Source organism: Leptonychotes weddellii, chromosome 16 (assembly GCF_054177405.1).
Source record: "Leptonychotes weddellii isolate Sample4059 chromosome 16, ASM5417740v2, whole genome shotgun sequence".
NCBI lineage: Eukaryota > Metazoa > Chordata > Mammalia > Carnivora > Phocidae > Leptonychotes > Leptonychotes weddellii.
Genome location: NC_138384.1, coordinates 37,989,660 through 38,011,292, shown reverse-complemented (window position 1 = coordinate 38,011,292; position 21,633 = coordinate 37,989,660). Strand labels below are relative to the sequence as shown.

General features: G+C 48.1%; 1 protein-coding gene and 1 long non-coding RNA gene across 5 annotated transcripts; one reads left to right on the top strand and one right to left on the bottom strand.

The window, feature by feature from the left end:
• Positions 1 to 2,076: 2,076 nt before the first annotated feature.
• On the bottom strand, positions 2,077 to 4,497 carry LOC115944156 (uncharacterized). Its single transcript, XR_004078733.2, has 3 exons — positions 4,352 to 4,497; positions 3,490 to 3,600; positions 2,077 to 2,950 (listed from the first exon to the last, which is right to left on the bottom strand). It is a non-coding gene; the product is annotated as an uncharacterized LOC115944156 (long non-coding RNA).
• A 14,072-nt stretch (positions 4,498 to 18,569) lies between these two features.
• On the top strand, positions 18,570 to 21,540 carry TYROBP (transmembrane immune signaling adaptor TYROBP). 4 transcript variants are annotated; one of them, XM_006742852.3, is made up of 5 exons: positions 18,570 to 18,730; positions 19,118 to 19,144; positions 19,297 to 19,431; positions 19,605 to 19,648; positions 21,309 to 21,540. In XM_006742852.3, the coding sequence occupies exons 1-5, from the start codon at positions 18,670 to 18,672 to the stop codon at positions 21,372 to 21,374; spliced, it is 333 nt and encodes a 110-aa protein (XP_006742915.1). In that variant the 5' UTR covers positions 18,570 to 18,669; the 3' UTR covers positions 21,375 to 21,540. The 4 variants fall into 4 exon arrangements, with proteins under 4 accessions (XP_006742915.1, XP_006742914.1, XP_081662918.1 ...); XM_006742851.3 differs by having other exon boundaries at positions 19,602 to 19,648; XM_081806792.1 differs by having other exon boundaries at positions 18,572 to 18,730; positions 19,118 to 19,146; positions 19,320 to 19,431.
• Positions 21,541 to 21,633: the final 93 nt, after the last annotated feature.

Below are 21,633 nucleotides of genomic sequence, written 5' to 3'. Positions count from 1 at the left end.
ATACCTGGAGACAGTCCAAGAGCAGAGTGGGATTAGAATTCAGTGGAACTGGCTGATTTGGGGATGACCCCAGGTAATGGGCAAGCGATTGGGGGAGAAAGAGGCAGAGGAGGAAGAAAGTTAATAGAGGGTGCAGGTGAAGAGCAGATTACCCCTCTGGGCAACTGGGGCTCAGTTCAGCTGGGGAACATTAAGGAATTTGTAGAACACATCAGAATTATGGTTCCTCCCCTTTCTTCCCCCCTGCAGAATTTCTTCCCCCTGCCCCTGCATTTATACACTAGTCCTTACCCCTTTGGGTGATGGTCATCTCTTTGGTGGGGGGAGAGGGTGGTACTGACAGCCATCTGAGATCTGAGGCAGAAAAGCAGAGAGGGATGCCTTGCATGAAGTAAACCAGTTGTCCTCACACTTTAGTTATGTTGGGATAACCTTAACAATAGATCTCTAGTCCCAGAGTTTCTGATTCAGTACTTCTAGGTGAGGCCCAAACATTTGCATTTCTAACGAGTTCGCAGGGGATGCTAATGCTGCGGGTCCAGGGACCACACTTTGAGAACCACTGGGCTAAGCCAGGAACATCTGCGACTTCCATGGAACTGTCCACTACAGCACTTGACTTACATGGAACTGTCCACTACAGCTGTGCTGAAAGCTGGGGGATTGCGGGGATTTAGCATTCTAAGCATGTGCCAGAGAAAACGACATATTTAGAGACATAAAGCGGGGCTCGGAAACAGAGAGGGGCAGAGGCAAAGATGCTAGTTCGACATTTACTGTGGCTGTCTGGCCATGGTTGTGTGCTAAATGACTGCAGCAGAAATGTCACCAAGGCAGTGTCAGGTCCTGCTTTCACTGAGCTCAAATTTCAAAAGCAAAAAAGACACCTCTCTAGACAGCCCAGAGTGATCAGGGCTGGGCTGGGAGAAGCTTGGGCTGCAGAGACTGGGACTGTCATGACAGAGGCCTGGCCACAGTGGCCAGGGTGTGACAGGGGATGCACTGGGCAAAGTAATTAAGGGCTTTGATGGCAAAGCACAGGCCAGAGTGGTCAGGGCTCTGATGGAGGAAGCAGAGGGGTGTGGGGTCCCAGAGGCAGAGTCCAACCCTTTAGGCGCCCCCGCCCCCAGTGAGGGAGGCTTCCTGGAGGAGGGGACCTTTATGCTGAGACCTGAAGGATGAGTACAAACAAAGCAGGTGAGCAAAGGGACTCTCTGTGTTGTTTGTGTGCCCTTATGCAGTCTGGGGGTTCCCTGTGGTGCCTGAATAATACCGTGCATGTGTCTGCATGTGCTGTAATCCCTCATTAGCTCCTGCAAGGGGATCCTGGTGGGATGGTGGTTTGGGGGGTTCTGCTTAATTGCCACATTTACTTAATTACAACATCTGGAGAAGGGGACAAAAGCAGCGGAAAGAGCCACAGCAGGAAGAATGAGGTTAAACTGCCTGAGAGCTGAGGGGGCCTTGGGGGGAAGGGGATTGCTCGTATACACACAGAATCTGCCTGAATATACAAATACACACGGGGGACACATCCATGTTCATACATGCACATCATGGACTCTGAGGCTCACCAGAACACAGACACAGCAGGCGCATGGAACACGTATACACCTGGCTTCATGTTCAAATACAGCTGACATACACAAGTGCACACCTAGTCACACAGCTCCGGCATACACACACACACACTCACACTCAGACATGTGAGAGATCATATGTGTGGAAACACACTCTGCCCAGATTCCCTCTTGCATGCATGTGTGAGCCACATTCCCCCACATATACACAAGAAACATACTCAGAAAGCCATATCGAACACCTACAAGGGATGGGTACACACACACATGTGCACATGGACATTCAAATCAACGAAATCAGTCTGTCTGTCAAAAAAAGACTTTATAAACTTAGGCCCCTTTCAAGTTGGGGGTTGTTTGAACAATGATGGATGGAGGTGGTGTCCCTTTATCCTCAACTAGTACCCACCAACCCAAGTCCAGCCAGCGGGGTTCACTGGAATTAGCTCAGCTTTGTAATTAGCACATGAATTGGTACTGGGGACTAAGGAGTCACTTTATTTTTTTAAGATTTTATTTATTTGACAGAGAGAGAGAGAGAAAGAGAGCACAAGCAGGGGGAGCGGGAGAGGGAGAAGCAGGCTTCCCGCTGAGCAGGGAGCCCGATGCGGGGCTCGATCCCAGGATCCTGGGTTCATGACCTGAGCCGAAGGCAGATGCTTAACCAATTGAGCCACCCAGGCGCCCCAAGGAACTCACTTTAAAGGTTAGGTCTGAAGGTGCATTCCCATATGGATGGGTCAAAAGAGATGGGCAGGAAGATGAGTACATCCTCCCACCCTCCCAAACATATACACTAACCACCCTAAATCAGACTGATGGATTTCTGGCAAGCCCTGACTTCTATAGGGCAACCACAAGATCCTGTGCATGAGGCTCTGCTTAACTATGGTAGAAGACCTAATGCAATGTTCAGGATTCTGCTTTAATGACTCCCAACTGTCAACCTGGAGGAGAACTTCCATAAGAACACGGGGGAAAGTTTACATTTGTGCAAAGAATGGAGGGGAATATACTGATAACTTTTAATTAGTAAACATAGAGCCTTTGGGCCACTGTATGAAAGTGCTATGTGAAAGCCTGAACATCACAACTGGGGATTAGAGGCTCATTTCACCGAATGACAGGGGGATGCCCAAGGTTTACTGCTATCAGGGGACCAGAGAGGAAGGGTCGGAGTATCAGTGCATATGATGTCAGCTACTGTAACAAAGAACTCTCTTGATTTCAGTGACTTCATACAATAGTTGATTTCTTGCCACAGGTGTCCTGCTTGGTTGGCAGCTGTCCTCCATCTGGTGACTCACACAGCAGACTTGTTAATTTTATGCCTCCATTATTTCCTGGGGCTCAGAATTATCTGCTTCCACCTGGCAAATGGGAGGAAACAGGGTGGAGAAGGTTTACTGGCTTCTTAAGAAACTTGGCCCAGAAGTGACCTTTGATAAACCTCCCTTCTGCCCATATTATATTGGAAAGAACTAGTCACGTGGCCACCCCGGATGCAAGGAGGGTTGAGAACTTATTCCCAGGTTGGGCAGCTTCCTCCCAGTCACAATTATGCAGAGTGTATGGATTATAATGGACCCAACATCAACCACCACCAGATCTGCAACCTCAGGGGAGGCAGCAGGAAGAGGAGGTGGGATCTCCTTCCAACCAAGATACCAAATCCTGCTGCAGGGAGACGTCTCGGCCCCACCCTGACCACCCACCCACCCACCTACCCTGGGTCCCTGCCTTTGGGCTGGGTGACCACAAATTTTACTCTTTTGAGGGCAAAGTGAATCTGGCTTGATTTGATCGATCTTTAGGTCGATGCATAAAGATGATGGTGAGCATCCAACATTCTTTTTCCAAGCATTTATTGAGCCCTCACTATGTGCTAGGCCCGATGCTGGGAACACACCTGTCAATCAGGTACAGTCCAGGCTTTGGAATTTTGTCTCCTCATAAGGCAGAAAGAGAACAGGTAATTTCTGAACTGTGGTTGTCGCTGTGATATTCCGTTATGAACAAGCTGGGGGAGAGAGGAGGGACAAGGAAATCACCAAGGCTACCTGCCGGTGCATGATGATGGGGGTGGGGAGGTTCAGTGAAGGGATAAGGGCAACTTTTAAGGAGGAGGTCACCTGGCCCAGAAGCGGGTAGGGCTTTCTAGGTGTAAATATAATCCCTGTGTGCACAGATCTGTGTGCTAATCAGAAACTAATGATTCCAGCTTCTAACACAAACGACTGTTGATTCAAGTGCTAATCAGAAATCTGATCTCTGTGAACATAAACCCGTTCTGATTCATGTGCTAATTATAAATCTATGCTGATTGTAAACTCTGTCCTGGAGCAGGGCTAAATCACAAACTTGGGCAGAAACACATAATCACCAACTCAGAAATCCACATACTAATGGCCATTTTTAGTTGATTCATGTGCTAATTACAATCTTGGGCTAATTTAACAGAGTGATCAGAGGGTGTTACAGTCTTAGTGAAGAAAAGCACTGACAGGGAATCCTGACAGCCTAGGTTCATATCCCAGCTCTACCACTGACGAGCTGAATTGACTTTGGGCAAATTATTCCCTTCTTCGGGCCTCAACTTCATTCTTGTAAAGCGGGGGCTGATAGTACCTCAACTGGTTGTTGAGAGGATTAAATGAGATAGTTCATGTAAAAAGCTGGGAGCAGTGCCTCACACGTAAGCACTTACTCTGTAAGTACTAGCTGTAATGATAACAATAATAATTTCATTTAATCTTCATAGTGGGCCCTACCTCCAACTTCTTCACCACCACCACTCTTCCTTGGTCCAGGTCCGGGGCCCTCCCCTCTGGAAAGGCCTCCCAGAGGTTCCCAGGGCAACCCTCAACGTCCCCCAGTCCGGTCCCAGCTCGCGCCCCTCTCAGCACTAGTCCCCGGTTTAGACATAACCTCTCATCTGCCACGTGGGGGCAGCAACACACCGCTCAGCCGCTGCGCGCGCGGTGTATTGTGGGGCACGTAGTCTCGTGCGGGGGTTAAGCGGTGGGTCTAGCCTAACAAGCAAACTGCATTTCCCAGAAGGCTATGCGACACCCCTGCCCCGCCTTGCTCAAATATGGTGGCTGAGGCCTCGCCCCCTCAGGGAGTGCGCCTCCAGAGAGGCGCGGGGGATTGTGGGGTGTCGGAATTGAGCCTGCGGCCCTGGCGGACGTGGGGAGGATGCTGCGCAGGCGCGGGCGGTTGGTCAAGCCAGATGGACCTTAGCGGGTGGGTAGGGGCCTCTGTTCTGTCCCAGGAGTCACAGCCGCTTTGAGACAGCGGGGGGGGAATGGGGTGGGGGTGGGGGCTGCGCAGTCTCTTAAGAACCAGCGAGAAACCCCCCCCCCCGCGCCCACACACACACGGTGTATACGACCCTGGAGCCAGCTCAGCCGCCTGTGGCTCTCCTGAATCTCCACTATCCCTTGTCAGCTCTCGAGCCTGTTCATGGCGCTTTAGTCTTAAAAGAAGAAAAATCCCTTCCCCTTCTTTTCTCTCTTTTCCTTCACAGCTACCCCTCTACCCCCTTTAAAAAACAAAACAACAAAAAACTCCACCTTATTATGGTAATGTTCAACCATGCATAAAAACAGAACAGTGTAATGATCCCCCAGGCACCCATCACCTTTCTTCAACAATTATCAACATATGGCCAATCTTGTTATATTTTTTCTGCCTCCCTCCCTGCAGAATTAGTTTAAAGCAAATCCCAGACATCATATGATTTCATCCACAAATACTTTTATATGTATCTCTAAAATACAAGTTTCTTTAAAAAAAAAAAAAAACCCACAAACCTTCATCACACTTAACAACAAATAATTTCTTAATTTTATTTAATACCCAACTTGTCTCCAAATTTCCCTGATCGTCTTATAAATGTCTTAACTGTTGACTGGTTCATATCAGACTGCAAACAGGATATATGCGTTGCGTTTTGTTGGCAGCTGTTTAAGTCTTTTATTCTAGCGCAGTTCACCCTCCCTCTCATTCATCTCATAGTCTGACTTGGCTAGTTCCTTCTGTGTCCTGTATGTCCTGCAAAATGGTAGATCTAGAGTCTGGGTCAATTTCAGGTTTAATTTAGGGGTAAGTATACTTCATGGGTGATGGTGAGTTCTTCAATCAGGAGGCACATAATAATGTTGGATGTTTCTTTTGTGTTTGTGTTGTTAATATCCAATGATGGGTGTAAGTGTTGTCAGCCTTATCCATCCATTACAGTAACACAGCCAAACTTCAGGAGAGAAGTGTCTACATGCCCTCCCCTCCATCTCTCTCTCTGTTTCACAAAAAACCCCGATACTTTTGTGTTGCTAAAGCTCTTCCCTGTAGCTAAATTCAAGAGGCAATTCTCTGTTCTTAACACTGGTCCTACAATAACAGGCCTATCCTGTGCTGTCCAGTGTGGTAGGCACTAGCCACACAGGGTGTTGAAGGTTTAATTAGTCCTAATTAAGATGTGCTATAAGTATAAATACACACTGGGATTTCAAAGACTTGTTGCAAAAGAGAAAGAAAGAAAGAAAGAATGTAAAATATCTCAAGAATTTTAAAAACATTAGTAACATGTAGGAGCGCCTGGTGGCACAGTCGGTTAAGCATCTGACTTTTGGTTTTGGCTCAGGTCGTGATCTCTGGGTGGTGAGACGGAGCCCTGCAGGGTTCCATGCTGAGCCTGGAGTCTGCTTCAGGTTCTCTCTTCTTCTCCCTCTGCTCCTCCTGTTCATTCTTTCTCTCAAATAAATAAATCTTTAAAAAATTTTAAAAACATGGGTAACTTGTTGAAATGATAGTATTTGGGGTATATTAATAATAACATATATGACTGAAATATTTTATTAACATACTTTCACCTTTTTGTCTTTTTAGCCGTGGCTACTAGAAAATTTTATTTTATTTTAAAATGTATTTAAGTAATCTCTACACCCAACATGGGGCTCGAACTCATGACCCCGCGATCAAGAGTCGTGTGCTCGTCCGACTGAGCCAGCCAGGTGCCCCTAGAAATTTTTAAATAACACACGTGGCTTGCATTATATTTCTATTAGAAAGCATTGTTTTAGACTTAGTGGTTTTCAAAGTGTGATCTCTGGGTCTGCAGCAACAAGAGTAATATCATATGACAACTTGTTAGAAATGCAAATTCTCTGTTGCCCTAGACCCACGGAACTGTAATCTCTGGGGACAGGACCCAGCAGTCTGCATTTTAACAAGTCCTCCAGACCAGTCCCGTCTGAAAACTCCCCTTCTGGTTTCTGTGACACAGCTCCCCCAAACCCGCCCACTTCTCACTGCTATACTGTTAACACCCCGGCCCGAGCCCCATTCAGCACCACCTTAATTGCTACAGACTACCGCAATTGCTTACAGACTGGTTTCCCAGCCTCTAATCTTGTGTCCTACTTGGCGTCCTCATACTATACCTTTGGGGGGAGGTGTCTTTCAAAAACATAAACCAGATCATACTACTTCCCTTCTTAAAACCTTCCAACGGCTTCTCATTGCGCTTAAACAGTAAAATCCAAGCTCCTTCCTGTGGCCATGGCAGTCTCCCCAACCCCACATAGTCCTTCAACTTGCCTTTCACTCCTTCTGCCCCAGCCATCCATTCTGGCTGTTTCTCACACACTTCCAGCTCTTTCCTCCTGGCTCCAGGACTTTGTGACGGCCACTCCCTCTTCTGGGAACAGGGTTCTCCCAGATCTTTGTAGGCCTGGCTCTCTTGTCCTTGAGGTCTCTCAGCTCAGATGCCCCATCTCGATGCTGCCGTTGTGTCATCCCAACTAAAGCCTGACTCCCCCACACCCACATTCACACAATATCACCCACCTTTCCTTCTGCATGGTGTGTTCCACACGCTGTTCTTCCTCTCCTTCATTCGTCTGTCTGTCTCCCCTACTATAAGGTAAGCCTACAGGGCAGGGACTCACCTCTCTTACTTACCACTTTGTCCCCAGCTCCTCACACAGTACCTGCACACAGTCGGTGCTCAGTAAAGGTCTGTTCACTGACCTAGTAAGTTCTCCTCCTCAGTCTCTCCTGCGGCTTCTACCTACTCTGAAGTAAGAGGACCACTGGCATCCACAGCGTTTGAAAAATCGGAACACCCCCATGACACTCTTGATTTCTGGCTTCTGCCATGTTGGGGTATCTGACAACATGGAGCCCACTTTTCTGCTGAGCACAGTAGGGCTACAGATGCTATACCTGTGAGGGCCTGGTGCAGATACAGATATTAGAAGAGAGGGACGTTGACACATGGAGGTGGTTATGCACCAGGTGGAGGAGCTGGGGGGCCAAGAAGGAGCCAGTGAAGCAATCAGAAATTAGCAGCACTGTCACCCCAGGCTGGAGCAACAAAGGGAGGAGGTGGTATCAGCAGATCCCCGAGACAAAGTCACCTAAAAAAAGCTGGAGACCCAGTGGGATTGTCAAGCTGGCTAGAGCTTCGAGGCGGCACAACGACGGGGAGAGGGATGACTTGTCATGGCCTCTTGCTCCCACTCTCCAGGCTCCTGCCACTGCTTCTCACTGGCAGAACCCCAGATAAATCCAGATAAACGGGGAGACTGGGAACTGAGGCTGGGATGCAGGCAGAAAGGGGAGGATGAGGGACAGATCTGGGGGCAAATACAGCCTAGAGCAGCACAGCATGGGTTCCCTGGTAAATCAGGGTCCCTACCATGCCCTGTTGTCCCACACCAGGCCCTGCTCACTGGCTTACATGTCTGGCTGCTGTAGGATGAGGGTCAGGGTAGACTCTGCAACCCCAGTGTTTCAATTATCTTTTGCTGCATAACAAATTATCTGAAAATTAAGCAGCTTAAACCAACCATTTTCTTTTTCCTCTGACTGTATGGATCAGTTATTCAAGAAGGGCTCAGTGGGGCTGGGCTGGGCTTCCTTCAGTTGAAGTCAGATGCTGGGTGGGGCTTGAGTCATTTAAAAACTCGACTGGCCTCGGTGGCCAAGGTGGCTCTCTCACGTAGCTGGCAGTGTTGCTGACTGTCAGATGAAAGGTCAGTGGGCTATCGACCAGAGCAAATACACCTGGCCACTCCAGCATGGTGATCTTCCATGGTGGCTGGCTTCTCCCAGCGCGTGTGTCCCAAAAGATCCAGGACTTTTTTTTTTTTTTTTCTGAATTTATTTGGTCAGGGAGTTAGCTATGGTTGGCAACCGTCACGCCATTCCCTTCTTCCACATTCTGTTGACCGCATCTATTCCCAACACCTGCTCAGATTCAAGGCCGGGGGGTGGGGGAGAGGAATAGACTCCACCCTTTGAAGGAAGTTGCTGGGAAGTCAGATGGCAAAAGGCAGGGAGACAGAGAGGTGAAAAATTGGAGTCATTTTTGTAGTCTTCCAGAATCTTTGCTTCATGGAGTGTATTAGGTAAGGTAAATTACTAGCTACTATTAACCAAAGAACCCCCAAATTTCAGTGGCTTAATTCAATCTATATTTCCTTCACACCATACTGTAATGCAGTCAGTAGGGTGGATCTGCCCCTGAGTCACCCAGGGACTCAGGCTCCTTCCATCTAGTGGCTCTGGGTGACTTTAGTTGGCTTGCCCCTCCCTGTCCCCAGTCCTCTCTATCAGTGGATGTTGAAAGAGGTGAGGGCCACAAGTGGGAGGTTTTTAGGTCACGCCTGGAGGTCCAACACAACACATTTGCTCTCCTGCTGTTGGCTCACATACCTGACTGCAAGGAATGATGGGAAATGTGGTCCAGCTGTGTGCAAAGGAGCAAAGGGAAGCCATTTTAGTGACAGATTAGCCAGTCTCTGCCACACATTTTGGAACGTGGTATCTCTGAAAATAGAAAAGTTTTATTTATTTAGTTTTCTTGTTTATTGCCTTCTCCCTCCACTTAGGATGTAAGCTCTATGAGGGCAGTTTTGTTCATCATTACATATCTATCACCCATCCAGGGACCTGCACAAATATGTGTTGGGTAAATCAATACGAGTATGAGTGAATAAAAATTCAATAACTTCAAACTTATATTTCTTTTTTTTTTTTTTAAAGATTTTATTTATCTGTCAGAGAGAGAGAGAGAGCAGAAGCAGGGGGAGCTGCAGGCAGGGGGTGAAGCAGGCTCCCCGCTGAGCAGGGAGCCCGGTGCAGGACTCAATCCCGGGACCCTGGGATCATGACCTGAGCCGAAGGCAGATGCTTAACCGACTAAGCCACCCAGGCGCCCCAAGACTGATATTTCTAAGGGGATTTTAGAAACATGAGAAATTGCTCATGTATAACGAGCACTTAGATAGGACATAGGTTAGTAGGATATGAGCCCCATAACAGAACTCCATATAACAGTGGCTTAAGCAAAGTAGAACTTTCTCTCTCACCAGTAGACCAAGTATAGACAGTCCAGGGCTTCATGGTATCAGAGATCCAGACTGCTTTAACCTATGGCTTTGCCATCCCTTGGGGGCGCCCTGGCCTGCGTGGTCCAAGATGGTTCCCACCACATCCACATTCCAGGCAGTGGGAGGAAGAAAGGAGAAACGGAGACTCACCCCACAGCTCTTTCCTAGCATAGGTGAACTGAGAAATGAAATCTTAGCTTTGGTGTCTAATTTATTTTGCCCTCTGTAGTGTGAGGGTTGTCTCCTTAGTCACTTTCCAGGGCAAAGAGCAGAGGTCTAACAGTAAGGTCAGGTCACAGATGAACAAAGGGAATATAGCTGCTCGTTCCAGGTTCATACAAATAATTTACAAAAAGGGGCAGGACGAAAATTTGCATATATGATATGGTCAGAAATCTGAAGTATTTGTGTGTACATTGTCATATCTGTTGATTCTGCTCATTCTTGTTCATGCTGTCTTAGACTTGTCGGAAGAATCTGAAGACCTAGTATGGTTGTATGTTACTGCAGAGGGGCATTAACCCAGGACAAGACCTAGGTTTACCTGACTTAGCGGGTACAAGGATAAGCTGTTCGTTCACATGAAGGCTAAGTGACTTCGAGCTCGCTCCTACCTTGAGTGTGACGGCATTCAGATCCCAGCTTAAAAAGAAGAGCTGACATTCAGACTCTCCGGTCAGGGTGGACCTGGGCCTTTACTTTTGCCTCTCTAGTCCCAAACCGTCTTCTGGATTGGAAAATGCCTTTAGAACAACATGAAGGCATTTGTTCTGAAGGCATTTGAGTTCTGGGTTCCCCTCTTGTTTTATTTTGGGTTTGGGGTGCTATTTCCTTACCCTCTTACTAGTGCTTTGCTACTTATAGTAACTTTCCCCATGTATTTCCCCCTGCATTTTCATTTGTTCTTCAGTGAGAGGGTGCTTTCTGATTTCTTAGACCACCATTATTGGCAGCAGAAGTCCTGTATTTTTTCCCCCTGCAAATTTGCCTTTATGTATTTGTTGTGTTTTCTGAAATTAAAATATTTTTATTTTTAATGATTATATAAGTTAAAAATACTCACTGTAAAAACACAAATTTTAAAAATAAAGAAAATATAAGCAACCTAAATCTCACCACCCGGAGATACCACTGTTGATATTCTCTTGAATGTCATTCAGTTTTTGCCGTGCAGATATACACAAATTTACATGTATAATTTGATATAAAAGGCATCTTGTTATACACATTATTGTTATCATCTATTTCTTTCACTTGCAACCCTGTTTTGCTCTTACACTCCCCGATTTCCTATCCTGACCCAGGTCACCAATATTACCAATGGTGGCAGCCTGAGGTGTCTCCTTCCACAGCTTTCTCCACCACCTCTCAATATGCAAACATATATACACATATTTACAAGGGATTCTTTTGGTCACTGTTTGACATCATGTTATATTCACTTCTCTCTACCTTACTTTTCTCGGTTAAAATCCCTTCAAATAAGCTTGAAGAATTCTAATTCATTTATAATGACTACATTTATGATGTAGATGAACCACAATTGATAAATCTATGGAACATTGTTTTAGTTATATTTTAAAGGCCTTCATTTCACAAATAAAAAGTCAGTTGTGGTGGTCCAGGATGTCTGTCCACCCCCAGCGTCGGGGTCACATTCCTGCCAAGAGGAAGAACAGAGAAAGGGAGGCCACATCTTTGCCTTTAGGGACGCAACTTGGAAGTTGTTTCTTCCCACATTCCATTGGCCAGAAGACAGCTACAAGCCCTTACCTGGCTCCAAAGAGGCTGAGAAACATAGACTTGGCTGGGAGACCAGATGCCCAATTACAAATTCTATTTTAATAGAAGGGGAGAAAACAATGTTTGCTGATCTCTGGCATCCTGCTTCGCTCACCTTGCAAGTCAGCATTTGCTAGCATTTTCCCACAAGTCAAAGTGGGAAACAGCTGTTTAGTTGTCAACATTGCCACTGGTAGGAAATACAGACATCGTGGAACCTCTTTACCAGTTCCTTTGGTAATTTTCATCTCTTTAAGACAATTTTTTATTCAGGTAGAATTTATATAGACTAAAATACATCCTTTTTAGTGTATTGTTTTATGAGTTTTGACAAGTGCATACAGCCATGTAAACTTCACCACAAGAAAAATAGAGAATTCTTTTTTTTTCAATTTTTATTTATTTATTTGAGAGAGAGAGCACAGAGGAAGAGGGAGAGAGAGAAGCAGACTCCCTGCTGAGCAGAGAGCCCTGGCGGGCGTGGGGGCTCGATCCCAGGACCCCAAGATCATGTCCTGAGCTGAAGGTAGACATTCAACTTAATGAACCACCCAGGCGCACCCCCCCCTTTTTTAAAAGACTTTATTTATTATTTATTTGAGAGAGAACACAGAGGGAGGGTGAGAGAGAGAAGCAGACACCCTGCCGAGCAGGGAGCCCAGGACCCTGGAATCATGACCTGAGCCAAAGGCAGATGATTAACCGACTGAGCCACCCATGTGGCCCTCAATAAATTTTTAATTTAGAAAATTTTGAAAAGATGAAAGACAAAAGAGTATGAGGAGCCCTCAACAGTCTATCTACCCCTGGCAGCCATCCAACTAGGGCCCATCCTTTCCCACTCATTCTCCTCCCCTGTGTGGTTATGTAGCATCATATTTTATCTGGAAATATTTTGGTATTCACATCAGAATTTTATCTGAAAGAGTGAGAAGAAGGAGGAGGCAACCTGGAAAATCAATTCCCCAGTGTGAATAGCGGCTGAGAATCCTGGGTGGTATTAGGACTTGTGTAGACCCAGGACTGATCTCTGGCCCTCCTAGAGATTCGGTGGTCTCCCTAACATCCTTGAACACATCCGCTTTGCTGTTTAAACTAGTCAGTGGCTTCTACTGTATGCAACAAAGAACCGTGACTGCTACATCTGGGTCAAGTGGTTTAATGACTAGAGTCAGGAGATGGGTATAGGTAGCTCCTACTTGCAGAAAAAGCCCTAAGACAGTCACAGTGCAGGCAGCTGTAAAGCAGGTGGCGTGCCCAGAAATGGCACATGCTGAGGGACTATGGTTGAGGTGCCAATGGCATCCCCTGCTTAGGGACGCTGCTTAGGGACTGTTCCTCCGTCCTTCTCCAAACCAGAGTTCTTATGGATCCTGCCATTTTCTTACAGACTTTGCCTCCCACCCCAGCCACATGGTTTGTGGGGAGAGGGGCAGGGAATTCATAGCCAAACTTAGCCCTTTCCCAGGATTCTTTTCTTTTTATTTTTTCAAAGATTGTATTTATTTATTTATTTGAGAGAGCGAGAGAGAGAGAGAGAGAGAGAGCACGAGCAGGGGGTAGGGGGGCAGAGGGAAGGGGGAAGCAGACTCCCCACTGAGCGGGGAGCTGAACCTGTCCCAGGGCTCCATCCCAGGACCCCAAGACCATGACCTGAGCCGAATCAGACACTTAACAGACTGAACCACTCAGGCGTCCCTCTTTTCTCTTTTAAATCATGGACTCAGCAAGAGTGAGCTATTGATGGCAGAAACTCTGCAGTACCACAATGAACAGAGAGGGCTGAACAAAGCTGGTCCAGAGAGAAGTGAAAGCAAGCGATGGAGAGTCTCCGAGTCAGTCTCGATCTGTCCAAAGTTCCATCATCCCCTTTCCTCTGATGGTCAGTCGCTCAGCTTTCCCTTAGAGCACATGTGCACTAACCTCCAAATCTTCACAAACTTCATCCTCTAATCTCAGCTAGTTCAAGCCGGGCATTTGAAACTATGTCCAGTAGAATATAGATTTGGCTGTAGTAACAAAGTCCCCAAAATAACAATGCTGTTTCCATTGTCTATTGCTTTGGGGTGCTGGGTGGCTCAGTCGGTTAAACGACTGACTCTTGATTTCAGCTCAGGTCATGATCTCGGGGTCCTGGGATTGAGCCCTGCATCGGGCTCCTTGCTCAGCGGGGAATCTGTTTCTCCCCCTGCCTCTCCCCCTCTGCCTGCTTGTGCTTTCTCTCTCTCAAATAAATAAATAAAATCTTTTTAAAAATTAAAAAAAAAATCAATCTGTCATTGTCTGTTGCTTTGTAACAGACTACCCAAAAACGTAGTGGCTTAAAACAACAACCATTTATTATTTTTTGCCATTCTTTGACCTGACTGGATGGTTCTTCTGCTCCACATGGTGTTACCTGGGGTCATTCAAGTGGCTGCATTTGGCTGGTGGCTGGCATGGCATGAAAGATCCAGATGACTTCTTTGACCTGCCTGGGGCCTTGGCACTTGCTATTGGCTGGGGTGCCTTGGTTTTTCTCCACATGGCCTTTTCCCACATGCTATCTCATCCTCTAGGGCCTCTTTGTATAGCCTCACTCTCCAGGAAGGGAGCTTGGACTTCCTTACAGCATGGCAGCTAGATTTCAAGAGAGTAAAACCAGAAGCTATAAGGCTTCTTAAGACCTATGCTCAGAACTGGCACAGTTCTAAACATCCCTTCCACCACGTTCTTTGTCAAAGCAAGTCACAAGGTCAGTTCAGATGCAAGAGCAGGAAAAATGGACTCTCTGCCTCCTGATGAAAGGGATGCATATAGGGAGGAAGAAATTCTTGGTGACCAAACCCCCAATTTGGAAACTACCTACCATGAGTGTCTTTAAACAAGGCAGATGTTTCTCTGTCACCTAACAGTCTAGGGTTGGTGTGGCTCCTCCAAGATGATGGGCACGAGGCTTCTTCTGTCTTCTCGTTCTTTCATTTTGATGATGTTGTCCTCATCCACTTGTTCCAAGATTCCCACATTCAAATTCCAGCAAGTGAGAAAATCAAGAAGAGGAGTAGAGTGCATCCCTCCACAAAGGCTGAGACCTCTAAATTGCTCATTTACTTCCCACACTGCCCATCAGCCAGAACAAAGTTCTATGGCTACTCTACATGCAAATGAGGCCAGAAAATACAGTCTTTAGTTGATGGGCAGATGCCCTGCTAAAAATTTCCTGGAAGAAGGAGCAGGAGGATATTGGAGGACACTAGCATTCTTATCTGCCAAGTGACTAATTGAAGAAGAAATAGTGGGCATGGGGGCACCTGGGTGGCTCAGTCGGTTAAGTGTCTGCCTTTGGCTCAGGTCATGATCCCAGGGTCCTGGGATCAAGCCCCACATCGGGCTCCCTGCTCGGCAGGAAGCCTGCTCCCCCTGCTTGTGTTCCCTCTCTCGCTGTCTCTCTCTCTCTCTGTCAAATAAATAAATAAAATCTTAAAAAAAAAAAAAAGAAATAGTGGGCATATCTGGGATACCCTTAGGCCTCTGCAGAGATCAAGAGCCATGTTTCAACCAACCTGTTACTGGTGGCCATTTAGTGCAATATTGAAAGAGTATTTACTGAGCATCTACTATATGTGCTGGGGATATAACAGTGAACGAGGCAGGAAGGTTCCTGTTCTCCATTCTAGAGGAAGTAGCAGACAGTAAAAATGAGAACACACAATTTCAGAGAATTTCAGGTATGATAAATACAGGAAGAAAATGAAATTGGTGGTGGGAGGTGACTTGAGCAGTGGTGGTCAGGGGAGGCCTCTGTGAGGGTATGACATTTGAGCTGAGATCTGGAGGGTGAGAAGGGGCCAGCTCTACACAAACTTTGAGAAAAGCATCATAGGCAAGGGGAACAGCAGGTGCAAAGGCCCTGGGGTGAGAATGAACTTGACTTAAACAAGAAACAACAAGAAGGCCAGTGTAGTTGGAGTAGGGGAAGCGAGGGAAAGAGGGATAGGAGGGGAGGACAGAAAGATGGGCAGGTCTTTATGTAAATATATGCTTTTATTTCTCTTGGGTAGATGCCTGCTTCTGTGGAATTGCTGGATCTCTGCGTAGGTGAATACTTACCTTTATAAGAAACTACCAAACTCTTTTCCAAAGTGGTGGTTCTATTCTTCATTTCCACTAGCAGCGTGAGATTTCCAATTGCTCCACATCTCTGCTGACACTTGAGAGGGTCAGTCTTTTTAATTTTAGTCATTCCAGTGGGTGTGTAGTGGTATTTCACTGTGGTTTTAATTCGTATTTCCCTAATGACTAATGATGTTGAACACTTTTGCACATGCTTATTGGCCATTCGTGTCTCTTCTTTTGTGACATTATCTGTTCACGTTTTTTGGCCACTTACAAAATTGGCTCTCTGACTTTTCCAAAAGCTTCTTCTGGCCACTGTGGGGAGGTTGGGCTGAAGGGGGCAAAAGTAGAAGCAGGGGGAGTAGGGTGGGGGCTGTAGCTTCCACAGAGACAAGCCTGTCACAGGCTCAACACATTGCCTGCTTTCTGGCGAGGTCAGCCTTGGGTCTTGCCCAACTCTTGGGCTGCTTGCCAGGAGAGATTGAGACACTTTACAGATCTCATGGGAGGTGAAGCAGCCCTACTTCCTGGAGTCTGGCCCTGGGTGTGGGATGGCTCCCAGTCAGTTGGGTGCCCTCCATCTCAGCCTTCTTTCACCCAATGACCCATCCCCCCATGGAGAGCCCAGGCCGACCAGCCCAGGCCAGCAGTCTGGGTCTCTACCAGCACAGTCATACCAGTCGCTAAAATATTTAAATACTTCATTTTTGGTTGGTAAAGAGCCCCTACCCCACCTCCCACAGATATCTGCCACCACCCCAGTCTGTTCCCTTGGGATACCTTGGACTTCCCCACATCTCAGCCACTAAAAGGGGGGCTCCAGGACTCAGACAGGGCCCTATGGCCACAGCTGCTTGATTGGTCGGTGCATGAGTGTGCTGGCTATGAGACCGAATTCTGGGGACAGCTCGGGCCTGGCTGGAGTCAGGAGGATCAGACCGGGGGCCTGAGTCTGAGGGGTTCAGGGAAGATGTTTATCAAGGCGAGCCCAGAACTGGAGACTTGCAGTACTAATAACAATAACTGTAATGAGGAGGATGGTGATTAAGATTCACTGAGCAGGGGCGCCTGGGTGGCTCAGTCTTTAGGCGTCTGCCTTCGGCTCGAGTCGTGGTCCCAGGGTCCTGGGATCGAGCCCCGCATCGGGCTCCCTGCTCAGCGGGAAGCCTGCTTCTCCCTCTCCCACTCTCCCTGCTTGTGTTCCCTCTCTCGCTGTGTCTCTCTCTGTCAAATAAATAAATAAAATCTTAAAAAAAAAAAAGATTCACTGAGCAGCTACAACGTGCCAGGCAGATGTTACAAACACAATAAAACTGGACCCCAGAAGCCCTGCCCCCCACAGTGTGCGCCCCCAGCCCGGCCAGAGGGAGCCCAGGAGCACCAGCACCAGAGTCAGATCAAGACCCTCCAGGCTCAGAGCTTCCTCTGCTCTCTGACTGCCCCGTGGCTCACTCAGCTTCAGCCACCTTGAGGCCCTCCGGAGCCTGTTCTCTCCGCGCTCACTGCAGGCCTGGTGGGCGGTGGGGGGGGGGGGGCGGTGGTTCTTTAGCAACTGGACTGGGCCAGGCCTGGGTGATGGTGGCTGTTGGTAGCCAGTGCTACCCCCGACTGGGCCCTGACCCTCCTCTGGCTTCCAAATCCCCCCACCACGAAGGGCCACTCAGAGTCTATCCCATGACGGGCATCCAGTTTCCCCTTTTCTCTCCTGAGACCAGGCCCAGGGAGCTGTGGGGTGTGACGCCTGGATGGGGGAAGGGGGCTTCCTGCCGCAGGCCCATCCCCCCAGTGCCCTAACCTCAGGTTCCTCCTAATGAGCCCCAGCTTAGGCTCTGGTCGGGGGGACTAGAAGTCCCTGTCTCCTCCTGGGTGCCTTCCCTCCGTCCTCACTTCCAGCTACTTCCTCATTTGGTGGTGCAGCCCAGCGCAGTGGTCAGCATGTCGTCCCCCACTCGCCTCACCCCAAACCCCCAGTCCTGTGTCTGTGCTGTGCATATCTGTGTCACTGTCTATCCCTCTCTCTTTTTTCTCGGCCTCGCCGCCCCTTTCTCCTTCCCTATCTTTCATCTTGGTTCTTTTTTCTTTCTAAGGGTCAAATATCTGTCCTTGGGTCCTGTGTTTCCTTCTCAGCTTTATTTGCTGTGTGACTTTGCACGAGTGTCTGTACCTTTCTGTACAATGGGGATGACGAGAGCATCTACCTCTGATGGGTGTTGTGGGGGTTAAAAGAGTTAACACCTTAGGACCGAACGCCTGCTGCTCATTAGTGCCCATATCCTGATGGCTCTCTTTTAATATCCTATAAACATCACAAAGTTCTGATTATCAGATAATTATAGCTGGTGCTTATAAAAAGCTGACGAGTGTCGGACCCTGTTCTAGAGACATTAATCCATTTGCTCCCCCAAACCCCTACAAAATAGGCGCTATTTTACTCCTCATTTTACAGATAAGGAAACTGAGGCCCAGAGAGGTTGAATGACTTGTTTAAGTTTGCCCAGCCAGGAAGAGGCAAAACTCGCTTCAGTAATAGCCACTGACTCTTCCTGGTACACTGAGGGCTGACCCCTGATCGGGGGTGGATGGGCACATGTACCCTTTTTCCTCTTATGTCCAGTGGTTAGGGGCCACAGCATGGCCCCCAGGGTGTCTTGGTCTAATTCTTCCTGGCATTATCTGTCTCCGTCCCTCCTCCTGTATTGTCCCCTCCTCCCTCCTGCCACCACCCACCTCAGACTTCCTCCTTCACTTGGTTGGACGCTACACCACATCCCACCAGCCCTTGGACTCCGGTGTCCAGCAGTGTCGCCTGCGTCATGGGGGTCCTTGGACCTTCCAACAGGCTCCTGTTCCTGCCTCTCCTTCTGACTGTGGGTGGTGAGTTGGGGGCTTCTACAGCTGCCTCCTGAGTCCCTGGGCTCAGCTTGGGGCAGAGCAGGGAGCGGGGTAGAAAGAGAACCAAAAGGGAGGTGGGGGAAAGCAGATCCCCAGTTCCCCAAAACTTATGGCTGTCTCCCAGAGCCTGAGACCCCAAGATGTGGCCGCTGGTAACAGCAGGGGGAGGGGACTCTATGGATGTTGCAACAGGACAAGTCGGGGTAGAAGTAACTTAGTCCAGTGACCTTGATGCCGGCCCACAGGTCCCACCAGACATCGCTTTCCACTCTTAATCTCCTAGCTATCAGGGCCCACCCTCCCCAGCTTCTGTGCCCACCCTCCAATCACAGCCCCATGCCTCAATTTACCTTCTTTTTCTCTCCTCAGGTTTCAGCCCTGTCCAGGCACAGAACGGTAGGCCTGGACTCTGAAGTTCCCCTCCCTACCTCCTAAAGACCTCCCCATCTCTGTCTGTTCCCCAGTCTCTCCACACCTTCCCCTGCTGACACCTCCTGCCAGTTCCCATCTCCCACTGACCACCCCCAACCCCTGTGCCACATTCTCAGGATGCAACTGCTCCGTGGTAAGTCCTGGGGTGCTGGCGGGGATCGTGCTGGGGGACCTGGTGCTGACCCTCCTCATCGCCTTGGCTGTGTACTCCTTGGGCCGGCTGTTCCCTCGGGGGCGAGGGGCTGTGGAGGGTGAGTGAGGCTGGCAGGGGATAGCCTGGGAACCTCTGAGGGAGGGGTAAGCTCCCAAGTCACAACCATCCAAAGGGACAATGATGGAGGGGCTGATTTTGCAGCAGCAAAATGGTCCCAATTCACCACCTTAACTATCTCTGCACTCTGCACTACTCCCCATCCCCCAGCAGTGACCAGGAAACCGCGCATCACTGAGACAGAGTCGCCTTATCAGGTGAGAAAACCAGCTTCTCTTCCTCACATCTCACTCTTACCCTGTGGGTGTCTGTCCTAAACACTTCCCCAGTCCTTCTAGAACCTAGACCCTAAAGCCACTTTCTCAGCAACATTTCAAACCCTCAAAGACTCATGGGGCATCTGTCCAAAGCTGCCTTCAATGATCAATCATGACCTTATGCTCAGCTTAAAATGTGTGAGAAAACATAGGGAGGGCTTTACCTTCGCAAGAGCAAATGTAGGCCATAGTGAGAAGGCAGGCACGGAATTGTTCAGGACAGGATGATTTCTGGGAGAAGCTCTCAGAAGGGCAGAGGACATAATTCAGCCCTAATTTGGTAACTCTGAAGAGAGGAGTTTTAGAATTTTTTGGAAGATCCTATATCCCTTTGAGAAGCTGATGAAAGCTAGAGACTCCTCAGAAAAATCCACATAAAAATTTATAGAATTGTGCATATAATCTAGGGTTGGCACAGGTATCTTGAAACCCTTCTTAAGAACCACCATGCAGGGGCGCCTGGGTGGCTCAGTCAGTTAAGCATCTGACTCTTGATTTTGGCTCAGGTCATGATCTCAGGGTTGTGGGATCAAGCCCCGTCTGGCTCCGTGCTCAGTGGGGGTCTGCTTGGGATTCTCTCTCTCCCTCTCCCTCTGCCCTTCCACTCCCACTCGTTCTCTCTCTCTCTCAAATAAATAAATCTAAAACGAGAAATGATTCCCCTTCCACGTGCGCATGCGCGCGCTCTCTCTCTAAAAAAAAAAAAAAAAAGAGCCACCACTCAGATAGAGGCATCTTTCCATTGCTTGCCTCTCTATCAGTGCCCTTTAGGGGGTCATGGGCTCCTGTGAGAATCTAATGGAAGCCAAACAGACCCCTTCCCATAAAGGTGCACACCCAGACATTTGCTTATGATTTCAGGGATTCAGTCTGAGGGCCTCTTGAGGCCATAGACCCCACCCCCCAAAATTGTAAGCCTTGTTCTGTGAAGTCTCTTACTTATCTGCAACCAGGTTTGCTTTGCCTCACTTGTGGATAAAAAGTCTCTTTGTAAAGTGTAAGCATCTCGAGTTTGGCTTTGTGAGGTCCAGAAGAATGAGGGAATTTTCAGTTACCGGCGGTAGTGAAATTTTAGGGCAAAGCAATATTCTAATTTATTCATCCTTCAGTGGAATTTGTTGAGCACCTACATAGCAAGAGAGTTTACATCCCAGCTGGGGAGATGGACTTGAAGCAAATTAAGAGATAAGAAAATTTGGGGAGGTATCATGGGGAAATAAAACTGGTGTGACCGTGACTGGAGTGTGTGTCTGGTGGGGAGAAGTTAGATGGCAAAATCAAGAAATGCTTCTCTGAGGAAGTGACATGAGCTGAGACTTGAAGGGGGAGAAGGAACCATCCCTGGGAATATCTAGGAAACCCGTGTTCCAGGCAGAGAGAACAGCTTATGCAAAGGCCCTGAGGCTGGGGCGAAATGATGAGGCAGAGGAGACAGGGAAACACTAAATGCACTTGATTAAGATCCAGATCTTTTCCATGGCTACAAGGTTGAAGAAGCTGCTAGGAGCCTTAAAGGCCACTGGGAGAAGGCTGAATTTTGTTATAAGTTTATTCAGTGGACCTCACCCACTAATGGTTCCCACCCTGTCCCTCCCATTAGGAGCTTCAAGGTCAGAGGTCAGATGTCTATAGTGACCTCAAAACACAGAGGCCTTATTACAAATGAGCCCAAACCACAGCAGTCAGCAACCTGATGCCTGGATCCAGTCATTCCTGATGCCTCCCTAGCACCCTATTCCTACTCCCACCAAGACACAGATCCACAGAGTGCCCTCCCTGAGGGGTCAGACTTCTTTCCACTACTGTTCCCAAATAAACATGGCACACAAAAACACTGTTGAGTTATTCCAGATCTCTCGGCTGAGGGGGCAGGGATATGTGGGGTTCTGGGGGATCATGGACCCAGAAACAGCTAAATGGGAGGG

What these genes read in the sequence shown, in the direction of transcription:
- TYROBP (XM_006742851.3), top strand. Translation starts at nt 18,670, where the DNA reads ATGGGGGTCCTTGGACCTTCCAACAGGCTCCTGTTCCTGCCTCTCCTT. An exon ending in TCTCCTTCTGACTGTGGGTG is followed by an intron (nt 18,731 to 19,117) that starts GTGAGTTGGGGG and finishes TTCTCTCCTCAG; the next exon opens with GTTTCAGCCCTGTCCAGGCA. An exon ending in GGGGCGAGGGGCTGTGGAGG is followed by an intron (nt 19,432 to 19,601) that starts GTGAGTGAGGCT and finishes CCCATCCCCCAG; the next exon opens with CAGTGACCAGGAAACCGCGC.